We start from the raw sequence: 13,299 nt of genomic DNA on the forward strand, positions 1-13,299 counted from the left end.
CGAAGACCTCTGGGGGACCACAGACAGTCTCTGGTTCCTCCACATAGCCTGGTCTGGTCTCTGGACTAATGTGAGCTACTATCTAGACCTGTGGGGTGCCACAGACAGTCTCTGGTTCCCCACATAGTCTGGTCTGGTCTCTGGACTAATGTGAGCTACTATCTAGACCTGTGGGGGGCCACAGACAGTCTCTGGTTCCTCCACATAGTCTGGTCTGGTCTCTGGACTAATGTGAGCTACTATCTAGACTTCTGGGGGACCACAGACAGTCTCTGGTTTCTCCACACACACACACACACACACACACACACACACATATATATATATATATATATAGTTGAGTAGAGTATATACTATAATAGAGTATCATCAGCAAATGGCTTAATGTTAGGATGAATGAGACGTTGTCCTGAACCTTGGATCAAACTTCTGTCTTCGTAAACCTCTTGTATGGTCTCTTGACAGGAAGTCCACTCCAGTTCTACGTGGACGCCATCAACAGTGGTCATGTGACGGCGTATGGTCCTGGTCTGAGTCACGGCACAGTGAACAGACCGGCCACCTTCACCATCGTTACCAAAGACGCTGGAGAAGGTATCAGGACCAGAACAGAGCAACACTTTGCTCTTATAAGCATATACATTTTTAGATATATTCCATATATTCTTTAATTGCAGAGAGAAAATATATGAATGTGAAAATGACTTCTATTATTATTTCTTATTTCTTTGTTTTATTAGTACATCTGATGATATTTAGGTAAGAGTCCTGTTTGGATGTATCAGTGGACACAGAGATATGTTCCTCCTCTAGTTTCACTTCTAATTTCATTGTTGTTGATTAAACCACAGATATCACGTCTCATTAATAATTCTTCTGTACCATTCATTAATTCCAGCAGTGTCTTATTGTTGTTCTGATTGGTTGTAGAGTCGAGGTATTCTAGTACAGTTAGTCCCGTTTATCGGTCTGCAGGTGGTCTGTCTCTGGCGGTTGAAGGTCCATCTAAAGCCGAGATCAGCTGTCAAGACAACAAAGACGGGACCTGTACCGTGTCCTACCTGCCCACCGTACCCGGAGACTACAACATCATCGTCAAGTTTGACGACAAGCACATCCCCGGCAGCCCCTTCACCGCCAAGATCACCGGTACGGGACTCTCCTGGAGTCTTCATACTAGTTCATTATCTGCATGTTTAATATGGACTTCCTGTTTTCTTGGTCTCCAGGAGACGACTCCATGAGGACGTCTCAGCTCAACGTCGGCACAGCAACAGATGTTTCCTTGAAAATCACAGAGACGGACCTGAGCAGTCTGACGGCAAGCATCAGGGCACCGTCCGGGAACGAGGAGCCGTGTCTGCTGAAGAGGCTCCCCAACAGACACATCGGTTGGTTCTGGTCCAGTTCTGGTCAAGGTCCACATAGAAAGACTAACTTCTCTGTCCACCTGTAACTTAAACTAACATTAGCTAAGAGCTCATAAGACACAATCATGTTGAAGTAAAAACCTGCAGACAGAATGGTTTCCAGACCAGGTTCCTGATCCAGTTGCTCTCGTCTGCAGGGATCTCGTTTACGCCAAAAGAGGTCGGCGAACACGTGGTCAGCGTGAAGAAGAACGGGAAACACGTGACCAACAGTCCCTTTAAGATCATGGTGGGTCAGTCGGAGATCGGAGATGCCAGTAAGGTGAAGGTCTACGGTCAGGGTCTGGTGGAGGGTCACACCCTGGAGGTGGCCGAGTTCATCGTGGACACCAGGACCGCCGGTACGACCAAGACCTTTATTTAACCAAGATTCACTTTGTTATAGAGCTGAGAACAAAACCAATCTCTCTCTCTCTCTCTCTCTCTCTCTATATATATATATATATATATATATATATATATATTTGAGGACCGTATATATATATATGTGTGTGTATCTCAGGTTACGGCGGTCTGGGTCTGTCCATTGAGGGTCCCAGTAAAGTGGACATTAACTGTGAGGACGTGGAGGACGGGACCTGTAAAGTCACCTACTGTCCAACCGAACCAGGAAACTACATCATCAACATCAAGTTTGCTGACCAACATGTCCCAGGTACCAACCTAACCCAGACCCAGACCATAACCCAGACCCATACCCACAACTGTTAATACAAGCCAAACAGAACCAACGTTAGCATTAGACGACAAACCTATGAGTTATTCGTCTGCTGTCTGACAGGAAGTCCATTCACGGTGAAGGTGTTCGGCGAGGGCCGGATGAAGGAGAGCATCACCAGGAAGCGCCAGGCTCCCTCCATCGCCACCGTGGGCAGCACCTGTGACCTCAACCTCAAAATCCCAGGTGAGCTATGATATCATTGTCACCTCACCGCATCTGTCCCCACCTGTCCTCTCTGCTCCCTCCTCTTCACCTCCTGCTCTGTGTCCCTGCTGTCCTCCTTCCTCCTCCGCCGGTCCCAGGGAACTGGTTTCACATGGTCTCGGCTCAGGAGCGTCTGACCCGGACCTTCACCCGCAGCAGCCACACCTACACCCGGACGGAGCGCACGGAGATCAGTAAGACCCGAGCCGGGGAGACCAAGAGGGAGGTCCGTGTGGAGGAGAGCACCCAGGTGGGAGACCCCTTCAGGGACGTCTTCGGGGACTTCCTGGCCAGGGACAGTCTGGGAGGATTCAGTGGCAGCAGACCGCCGCCGCTGCAGGAGGGTGTGTGTGTGTGTGCGTGTGTGTGTGCGTGTGTGTGTGTGTGTGTCTGTGTGTATGTGTGTGTGTGTGTGTGTGTTCGTTCAGAGTTTCTAACTTTATTGATACTTGAATAGGAGTAGGAATTAAATCAACTGATTCCTCATCTAAACACTCGGCTGGGAATGTGTGCATTATGGTTTAAACGGTTCAAACAATAATGTTCAGTTGGATGGGGATGTAAGGGAACACATAACAGTCGTTTGGTGTTTGTGTTGTATCTGACTGTTGGTTGGTTGTAACATCTGACTGTAGTCATGAACTACAGTAACATCTGAACTACAGTAACATCTGACCGCTGATGTTTTATGTGTCATTCACTTTACTCCCTAAAAACTCTCCTGGTTATGAAAGTTATAATTGTGTTTTGATAAAACAATGGTGATGACTAATTTGCATGATATTGAATAACTAATCATCTGAGTCACTGTTAAAGTTTTATACATGCAGGTAAACACTTAAAAACCATCTCATCCATGTTTGTCTTTTACCCTCTGGTCCTGGTCCTCATCGTCCCTCAGGTGAGACCGGTATCCAGGAGATGACGGCTCAGGTGACGAGTCCTGGAGGAAAGACGGAGGACGCCGAGATCATCCGAGGGGAAGACAGCACCTACAGCGTCCGCTTCATCCCTCAGGAGATGGGAGCTCACACCGTGAACGTGAAATACCGGGGCCAGCACGTCCCTGGAAGCCCCTTCCAGTTCACTGTGGGGCCCCTGGGAGAGGGAGGGTCCCACAAGGTCCGAGCAGGAGGGACTGGGCTGGACCGAGGAGTGGCAGGGATCCCAGGTGGGTTTTTAAAGAATCACAGTTTCCTGTTTGGGATGTGTAACACTGACGGTGATAAACGTTTGTTTCTCAGCTGAGTTCAGTATCTGGACCAGAGAGGCCGGAGCTGGAGGTCTGTCTATCGCTGTGGAGGGACCAAGCAAGGCCGAGATAACCTTTGAAGACAGGAAGGATGGATCGTGTGGAGTCGCCTACGTGGTTCAGGAGCCTGGTGAGACTCTAACATAGACTCTAGATCAGATCTAATCCCTGATATACGTATATATAGTCTGGATTCCTGTATCTGTATGTGTCTGGAGTACCACAAGGCTCAACTCTGGTCCCACACCCTTTCATTTGATGTTATCTGTAAGATGTATCCATAAACTCATGTTTATATTCATCACTATGCAGACGACACCCACATCTATAAACAGGTGATGGTCTGAACTCTCTTTACTGCTTTGAAAAGTCAAACTCTGACATCTATAAGCTAAGTCAGGACAAAATCGATAGGATGGAGATGAGTATGTTGGCCCCGCCCCCCCAGATGCCTTCTCTGCCCAGCATCTCACCTCTATATGTGTGTCTTCTTTGTGCTGAGCTGGAGAGTCTTCTGTTGCAGAGATATGAACGTGACATGATAAATATTAAAAGCTACTGTCTTCCCGGCGGGCCCTTTGCTCCCCCCGTCCTCTCCAGGCGACTACGAGGTTTCCATCAAGTTCAACGACGAACACGTCCCCGATTCTCCGTTCGTCGTCCCCATCGCCACGCTGTCCGACGACGCCCGCCGCCTCACCATCACCAGCCTGCAGGTCAGAACACGCCACCTTCATTCTATAAAACAGCTGAGCTCATATGTGTGTGTGTGTGTGTGTGTGTGTGTGTGTGTGTGTGTGTGTGTGTGTGTGTGTGTGTGTCATCTGCTACCCTGAAGGTGACTTCTGGATCGACGGTGAATCATGTATTATTAGTTTCTGACTGAGAGACTATTTCTGGTTTCATATGTATGTAAATGTAACTGCAGCTCTTTATTTATAAAGTCTGTTTATATATCAAGTCTGTTTATATATAAAGTCTGTATATATTTGGTCCGGTATATTTTCAGAAAGGCTCTTTGTCAGATGACGACATGAGCAAAGAGTCTCAATGCCAGATCCTTGGAAGGACAGTCAGCTTCGGTTTACTGACGATCACACGACTATTTTATACTCACGACAAAACAACCACAAAGGTTGAAGATCGTCAATAAGAGATAATTTAGGAGGTTAGGTCTTTTGGGCCTCCTCTGGACCATCAGTCCATCTGAACACCCAACACCACATGGTGGCGCTAAAGAACCAAGAACAAGAGATTTCTCTTCTGTTTGTTGCTCAGATGAGAAAACACATGAATTAGATAAACACTGAAAAGCTCATGAAGCGTCAAAATGGAAATAATACAATAATAATGAATTTAATGCATACAGCACAATTTAAAAAACAAATGACATATAAAGCTGCTTCAGATAAAACAACGATGGTTAACTATTCACACAGAAGAACCGTGTGATTATAAGGGTTGGAATTAAAATTAAAAAATTGCAAGCAGTATCGTGACTGGCCCTCGCTCATATGCGGCCGTGGAGTGCCTGCGGTCACAGAACAGTGTCGTGGACGCTGCCTGTGCTGCGGCCGCCTGCTCGTGGCACAAGTTGAGACACAAGCGATTCACATTCAAAGGCATCCATCTCTCACATGCGGTCGTGGAGTGCCTGCGGTCACACGGCAGCGTCGCAGTTGCCTACCTGTGCTGCGGCCGCAAGTTTAGACACAAGCGATCGACATCCAAAGCCATCTATCTCCCTGACTGCTGTCTGAGGTGCGTGCTAAGTGTGGAGCAGATGAGACAATGTGTAAAATCATTAGTAGGTGTGGAAAGTTTCATGAGTGTTGATCTGGTGTTAAACAGTGACAGAGGTCACTTCTTCTCCATGCCTTCCTGACATCTCTTTATAGTGTTTCTCCTTCCCCTCCCCCACTATTTACAGTCACAGAGCTGATACGCAGGTGGTTAAAACATTTTTTTTGCCCACTTTATGTTGACTTTAGGCGGTCGCTCCAAGAGGCTTTTTTGTACATCTCCACATGGGCTATCTAGGAAAAATATTTTGTGCGTCAATATTGCAGTGCTGATGTGTTCAGGATGGGACTCTTATCAAGTATGAATATTTTGGAGCAGATTGGAGAAGAAGTGCTGAAGTTATAACAGCTTTAATGCCTTTGGCAAAGGTTCAAAATAGTAGCGCAGTCATGGCGTCGCCCTGGCCACGCCCCTAAACTTTGGGAACATCTTTGGGTAACTTTTTGTCCTTCAGGCCTTTCCAACCATATATCCAATTTTGGTATCAATCGGATCAACGGTATAGTCCAAGTTAGATTTAGTACAACCCCTGTGAATGGCCAAAAACAGCCAAAAACGGCCAAAATGACAATTTTTGGAAATTTTTGGAAGCGCCCCACATTACTCGATTTTTATGAAACTTGACATGTATCTTCTTTGAAGCTATGGCAACATAGGTTTCGAGTTTCGTAATTATTGGGAAAAAGGTTATGGAGTTATGCTAATTGTGTTTTGGTGGCACAACCCTCTTATGTTCATTGGCCGATATCTTCTAAATAAAACCATATATTCATAACCTTTTTGGACCATAACCCCAGCTAGGTCTAACGAGTATGCACACCAAGGAATGAGCAATGTCAGGTTTTTCATAAAATCCAAGATTTTGGTACTCCAAGAGGATTTTTTGTAGAGGACACTTGTCCGCACATGTGTGCAGAATTTCATGTCAATCAGAGTAACGGTGTGGCGGGGCTGGCGAATAGACACGCTAGGTGGCGCAAGCGAGCAACTTTTTCGTGGCTGAATGCGAAACCGCTACCATATCGCTAAATATGATACAATAACAACAACAGTACAATAACAATAGGGCTTTGCAGCCCGACTTTGTCGGTGCTCGGGCCCTAATAATAAGTTTAAAACCCACGTTTAAAAATAAATGACTCAGATTAAAATCACTAGAACAGCATTCATAGAAGGCTGAAGACCTACTAATGATTAAGATCCACTTACTTCCTGACAACAGCAACATAACATTAATGCTGCTAACACACTCAGCAGACAGAACAGACAATCAGTTCTCTACATTCACAGCAGTTTGTTCATTTTATTAATCATATAAATGTTGCTTGTGTGGATAGAACCAGCCGGATGTTTTCACCCATGTGGTCTTCATGTCTGTTTCCCATCAGGAGATGGGTCTGAAAGTCGGGCAGGAGGCCTCCTTCGCTGTCCAACTGAACGGAGCCAGAGGGCTGATCGATGCTAAGATCCACACCCCGTCAGGAGCCATCGAGGAGTGTTTCATCACGGAGCTGGACAGCGGTAAGACCGAGGCCTCATTTCTGACAGAGAACACTGTCCAGACAAAGGATGTTAGGTCAAAACACAGCAGTAATCCATGAGGAGTACCACAAGGTGAAAGTCTGGGCCCACTTATTTTGAATTTTATTTATAGCACTGCTACATTTTCATGATATAACTGATATTTCACTAGGCAAAACAAGGCAAGGCAACTTTATTTGTATAGCACATTTCATACACAAGACAGTCTCAAAGTGCTTCACATCATAACATGTCATACAATAAAGTGAAAAAAAATTAAAAGAAAATAAAGGCAAAATTAAAATGCATTACAGAAAAGCATTACAGAAAAAACACCTCATTAAAACCAGCCAATAATAAAATACATTTAAAAATGTAATAATAATAAAATTTAAATAAATCAATAAAAACAATCATATCAAGGAATAGAAATTACAGTGCAGCATAAGAAGTTCACAGATAGTATTGATTACTGAAAGGCAGCAGCAAACAGAAAAGTCTTCAGTCTTGATTTAAAACAGCTGAGATTTGCAGCAGACCTGCAGCTTTCTGGAAGTTTGTTCCAGATATGTGGTGCGTAAAAACTGAAGGCTGCCTCTCCATGTTTGGTTCTGACTCTGGGGACACAGAGCAGACCTGTCCCAGATGATCTGAGAGGTCTGGATGGTTCGTAGCTAAGCAGAAGTTCAGAAATGTATTTTGGTAAACCTAAACCATTCAGTGCTTTGTAAACCAACAGTAGTATTTTAAAGTCAATTCTTTGACAGACAGGAAGCCAGTGTAAAGATCTGAGAACCGGAGTAATGTGATCGACTTTTTTGGTCTTAGTGAGGACTCTAGCAGCAGCGTTCTGAATTAACTGCAGCTGTCTGATTGACTTTTTAGGGAGACCTGTAAAGACACTGTTACAGTGTCTACAAGTTTTTTCCAAATCCTGTCATAAGTCCTTTAATCCTTGATATGTTCTTTAGGTGATAGTAGGTTGACTTCGTAACTGATTTAATGTGGCTGTTGAAGTTCAGGTCTGAGTCCATGACTACACCTAAGTTTCTGGCTTTGTTTGTGGTTTTTAGCATTACCGCTTGAAGCTGGGTGCTAACTTTTGACCGTTCTTCCTTGGCTCCAATAACAATAATTTCAGTTTTGTCTTGAGAAAATTCTGCTCCATCCAGTTATTGATTTGCTCAATGCATCTAATCACTACTGGAATTGGACTATAGTCCCCTGGTGATATTGTTATGTAAACTTGTGTATCGTCTGCGTAGTTATGGTAACATATTTTGTTGTTTTTCATGATCTGAGCCAGTGGAAGCATGTAGATATTGAACAGAAGAGGGCCCAGAATGGAGCCTTGGGGAACTCCACATGTAATTTTTGCCCGCTCAGATGTGTAATTATCTATAGACACAAAGTAGTCCCTGTCCTTCAAGTAGGATTCAAACCATTTTAATACTCTGCCAGTGAGTCCCACCCAGTTTTCCAGACGGCCTAGGAGTATGTTGTGATCGAATGTGTCGAATGCAGCACTGAGATCCAGTAATACCAAGACTGAAATTCTACCATTGTCCGTGTTTAAGTGGATGTCAGTGAAGACCTTAACAAGAGCTGTCTCGGTGCTGGGGTGTGGTCTAAATCCTGACTGGAAGACATCAAAACAGTTGTTCATTACCATGAAGTCGTTCAGCTGCTTAAAAACTGCTTTTTCAATGATTTTACTCAGAAATGGGAGGTTTGATATTGGTCTATAATTGTTCATTAGTGAAGTGTCTAAATTATCCTTTTTTTAAGAGAGGCTTGATAACAGCAGTTTTCAAGGCCTTTGGGAAGACACCTAACAGAAGAGACGTGTTTACAATCTGTAAAAGATCTGGGGTCATGCAGTTTGATGCATTTTTGAAAAGGCCTGTTGGCAGAATATTAATATATATTAATATTAGTCACATGAAATTTGGCCATGGTTTCTGAATTGACCTTGAGTGGACACATGGACAACACCTATCCTGCACCTGATGTGGAGGCATTGACTGCTTGTCTAATTTTCTGGATTTTTTCTGTGAAGACGGAGGCAAAGTCATTGCAGGCCCTGGTGGAAAGCAGTTCAGGGGCTACTGACACAGGAGGGTTTGTTAGCCTGTCGCCTAGCCTGTCGCCTGTTGTTTTTGGCAATGATGTCCGAGAAGGATTGTCTTGCATTTTTCAGTTCCAGGTTGTAGATTCTAAGTCTTTCTTTATAGATATCATAGTTTCTGAACGTAGGTGGCTCAAAAGTCTCGAGAATTTCTCGACTCCTTTTCCAACTGGTGGAGGAGGCCCACTGATGGACACTTCCATATTCAGACAGCTGACTGTGTTTAGCAGATCAGAAAAGTCTTGCTCCAGTACTTCAGACTGCTGTTTCACAATATCATTTGACCCTATGTGCAACATGATGTTTTTCACCGTTGGGTGCTCAGTCACGATATCCATGATTTTTTCTCTCATGTCAGATACGATGTCCTTGGGGAAGCATAAAACGTTGGTGTTTTTACTGCAAAAGCTTCTCACATCTTTAACAGCAGGGTCACCCACAATCAGAGTCTCAGGCCCAGTCGTTAGCTTTCCCTGTAGCCTTTTACTCTCTGATACCCCTTTTCCACCAACGCGAACCTAGTGAGCCAACGGCAGTCAGAAAGTGACATGCTAACGTTGTTGTTAGCAATATCATGCTAGCTGGCTAGCTAGCCGGTCAGCTTACATTACCCGAGGAAGCATAGCCACTAGTTGCTGCTGTTACGAACGTGATCACTAGCTTGGTAAACTAAACAGAAATGTGTCGTTGGTTTGCAACGAGGTGAAACATTTTTAAAGTGAAACTTACCGGGAACAGTAACGTTAGTAAAACTCCACAGCAGCGTATTTTCCCCCGTCGCCTTGAGCGTTAACCCCGCCCCCAGCCCCTAACGTAAGCAAGACCTTCTTCCTGGGCCGGTTCCAGCCCAGCAAGGAGTTGGGGCCACTCGGGAACCAGTTTTCCTGGCCGAGAGCCGGCTCTTTGTCTGTGGAAACAGGAAGAACTGGTTCGTGATAGGGCACCGGCTCCGAACCGGCCCTTAAAATGCCTCGGTGGAAAAGAGTTTCTTTCAGCTCGTTCGGCTCTTACCCAGTTTTGAGTAGATGAAAAAGTATCCAGGTTGTTGGACGAGGATCCAGGATCCTGCAGCGGAGCAAATCTGTTCTCCAGTTGCACACATGGTTGTTTAGGAAGTTTGTTGTTATTCCTCCCTTTAGCAGCTGTCCAGCGCTCTGTCCTGCTAGGAGCAGGGGTTGAGGAGGTGCTATGCCGGGATGGTAAAGCAGACCAGCCGGTTGCATCACAAATCTTGCTGCGCTGGGCTCTGCCTGTTAATTGCCCTTGCATTTCTCTGGGAGGAGATTTACTTTTAGGCTTAGCACCAAGAGAGTTCCAGAGATAACTTGTAGATTTATAACCTTGCAGTGGCCCTCCTGTTTCTCTGTAGTGCTAACTAGCAGTGTGTTAGCATTATCTTGTCCACTGTTTTGGATCCATGGTAAAGTGCTGTCGTTCCCACAATGTCCATATACTTCCACATTCATTTCTAACCTGTGCATTTTAGTTTCTAGTACTGCAATCTTCTGTAGAAGTTTGTGGTAGTCGTCTGCAGAGAAGAGAGGCATCTTGCTACTAATTAGCTTCAGCTCCGGGTCACGTCTCCACACGTCTCAGTGCAGGCTTGTGCTATCGGTAGGCCAGGCTTGCGCAATACTAAGAAGGTCGTAAATATGTTACATTTTGGCAATACATTTTGGCAATAGCCTGCTATCAACAAAAAAATGTGTAGTTGCAGTGAAAAAGTGTTATTTGTGCGTATGGGTTTATGGTAGTTTATCATTCTTTATTTTAAAATTCTTCTCCTTCTGGTAATCCCATGCAAGTTTACTAAATGTATCTGTAATCTGATAAAAAAAAAATTCTGTAATAAGATGTCGTTACCTTTTAATTTAATTATTTACACGTCATCGCCCGTACCACAATAATAATGTTCGTCACTACGCAGAGGACACTAAACTCTACATAGCTCTTGGTTGTCATTGTCTTGGCCTTCTTTACCATTGTGAATAGAACTTCCTTCAACTAAATCAGGTCCAACTAACAATGCGACTGTTACTGAGCTCAGAGTTCATTATGAGGGTCTTATGTAGTCTACGTGTTCCTAACAGACCAGCACGCCATCCGGTTCATCCCGAGGGAAAATGGAGTTCATTCCATCGACGTTCGTTTCAACGGCAGCCACGTCCCCGGCAGTCCCTTCAACATCCGGGTCGGAGAACAAGGACAGGTCGGAGACCCCGGCATGGTGTCTGCCTTTGGACCAGGACTGGAGGGAGGAACCACAGGTATACAGATATACAAATAAACCCTTCAAAGCTCTTAATGAAGGCACATTTTAATGGGGGTCCATCCGGGCCGGTCCTGGTGCAGGTGTGGCGTCAGAGTTCATCGTGAACACGTGTAACGCTGGATCTGGAGCTCTGTCGGTGACCATTGATGGACCGTCCAAGGTGAAGATGGACTGTCAGGAGAGTCCGGAGGGCTACAAGGTCTCCTACACACCCATGGCTCCTGGGAACTACCTGATCTCCATCAAGTATGGAGGACCCCAGCACATCGTAGGCAGCCCCTTCAAGGCCAAAGTCTCAGGTGGGTCAAAGGGCCAGGTATCACTGGAGTTTCCCTTCATGGGCCCTAAAGGTACCTTTGCTAGCAGGTCATCAAAGACCAGATGTTGATGAGTTCTGCTGATGTGTCTTTCAATCTGTCTCCAGGACCTCGTCTGTCCGGCGGTCACAGTCTGCATGAGACCTCCTCTGTCCTTGTGGAAACAGTTTCCAAGTCCTCGGCGATGGGCCGAGTCTTCAACTCCTTACCCAAGTTCTCCTCAGACGCAAGTAAAGTGGTCTCCAGGGGTGCCGGTCTGTCCAAGGCCTTCGTGGGTCAGAAGAACTCGTTCACCGTGGACTGCAGCCGAGCAGGTGAGGGTCGACTCCGTTTCTGTCCTGAACACTAAACCAGAGGATCCTCATCAATGTCTCTGGTCTCTGGTCTCAACAGGCACCAACATGCTGATGGTGGGGGTCCACGGACCCAAGACCCCCTGCGAGGAGGTCTATGTCAAACACATGGGCAACCGGATGTACAACGTCACCTACACCGTCAAGGAGCAAGGCAGCTACATCCTCATCGTCAAGTGGGGGGACGAGCAGGTCCCGGGGAGCCCCTTCCACTTCACTGTCCCCTAGTATTTTTCATCACTGTCCCTCCCGCTGCAGCTCCTCCTCCTAAATCTCCTCCTCCTCTTCTTCCTCTTCCTCCTCTCCCTCTTCCTCCTCCTCCTCTTGCTCCTCCTCCTCGATCTCCTCCTCCTCCTTGTCCTCCTCCTTGTCCTCCTCCTCTTCCTCCTCCAGAAGAAGAAGGAGAAGACAATCAGTTCACGGTGTGAATGTTGAAGGAAACACTACAGTATTAGAGTGCCATTATTATTTTATAGTGAGTTTTTTTTTATGTCAAATCAAAAAGGAATGAATGAAATTGATTTAAACTGTTTGATATTTTGACCTTTGACCTGACGAGAATAAAAGTTTATTCTCTGACTTGTCACAAAGAAACGCTGCTGGTCGTCTGCTGATTGGATTGGCTGAGAGATTTAAATGAAGCTGGACACCCGTTTGGCCTCATGGTGGCGCTAGAGGACCAGGGTTCATCCTCTGGAGAGCAGGACTGAGAGAACATTTTCTTGTGGAAAAATGTATTTACAGCTGAGACGTTCTTACAAATACTTTCAAGTTTAAAAGTTCACATAATGACTCACAATAAACTTTATTTATTGAGTTGGTTTCAAAACCATCAAGTAAACGTGAATCTTTAAAAGTTAGAAAAGTAAATAATAACAGAAACATTTTAACGGATTCATACTTCGACATAATGATCATGTTAAATATCAACTGATGTTTGCCGCAGGCGGCCACCAGGGAGCAGCAGAGGTTCACCACACTGAGGAGAGAGCACAAACTAAAATATGAAGAAATATGAAAATAAAAGACAAGGTTCAACCATCAGGAAAATGTGAAAAAGTTGCAAACTTTATATTTATAATAAATACAAGTTTGAAACAAGCCTGGTTGCCTGGCAACTACCTTCGAAAGTTAGGAGGAGGGGGAGTCAGAGGAAAGGAGGCTGGAACTCATTCAGATGGAGGACCAGATGGACCTCTGAAGGACCGGGTTGGACCAGATGGACCTCTGAAGGCCTGGACCTGGCTGGACCGGATGGACCTCTGAAAGCTTCAGTCATTCATGTTGGTCCACACATG

General features: G+C 45.3%; 1 protein-coding gene across 4 annotated transcripts in view; it reads left to right on the forward strand.

Annotated features, from left to right (window-relative positions):
• Positions 1-13,094, forward strand: part of LOC311032300 (filamin-C-like) — a 36,403-nt gene extending 23,309 nt beyond the window's left edge. For 3 of the 4 annotated variants that reach the window (XM_084038975.1, XM_084038977.1, XM_084038976.1), the window contains 16 exons: positions 466-594; positions 976-1,149; positions 1,230-1,391; positions 1,568-1,771; positions 1,933-2,085; positions 2,212-2,334; positions 2,454-2,699; positions 3,257-3,526; positions 3,600-3,737; positions 4,208-4,323; positions 6,799-6,931; positions 11,150-11,326; positions 11,412-11,630; positions 11,756-11,962; positions 12,042-12,324; positions 12,368-13,094. In XM_084038975.1, coding sequence (XP_083895101.1) covers positions 466-594; positions 976-1,149; positions 1,230-1,391; positions 1,568-1,771; positions 1,933-2,085; positions 2,212-2,334; positions 2,454-2,699; positions 3,257-3,526; positions 3,600-3,737; positions 4,208-4,323; positions 6,799-6,931; positions 11,150-11,326; positions 11,412-11,630; positions 11,756-11,962; positions 12,042-12,229 — 2,639 coding nt within the window. In that variant the 3' untranslated portion in view covers positions 12,230-12,324; positions 12,368-13,094. The remainder of the gene's footprint in view (positions 1-465; positions 595-975; positions 1,150-1,229; positions 1,392-1,567; positions 1,772-1,932; positions 2,086-2,211; positions 2,335-2,453; positions 2,700-3,256; positions 3,527-3,599; positions 3,738-4,207; positions 4,324-6,798; positions 6,932-11,149; positions 11,327-11,411; positions 11,631-11,755; positions 11,963-12,041; positions 12,325-12,367) is intronic. The other variant, XM_084038978.1, reaches the window with a different exon arrangement.
• Positions 13,095-13,299: the final 205 nt, after the last annotated feature.

This window comes from Eutrigla gurnardus (assembly GCF_963514095.1).
Source record: "Eutrigla gurnardus genome assembly, chromosome: 21".
In the NCBI taxonomy this organism is placed as follows: Eukaryota; Metazoa; Chordata; class Actinopteri; order Perciformes; family Triglidae; genus Eutrigla; species Eutrigla gurnardus.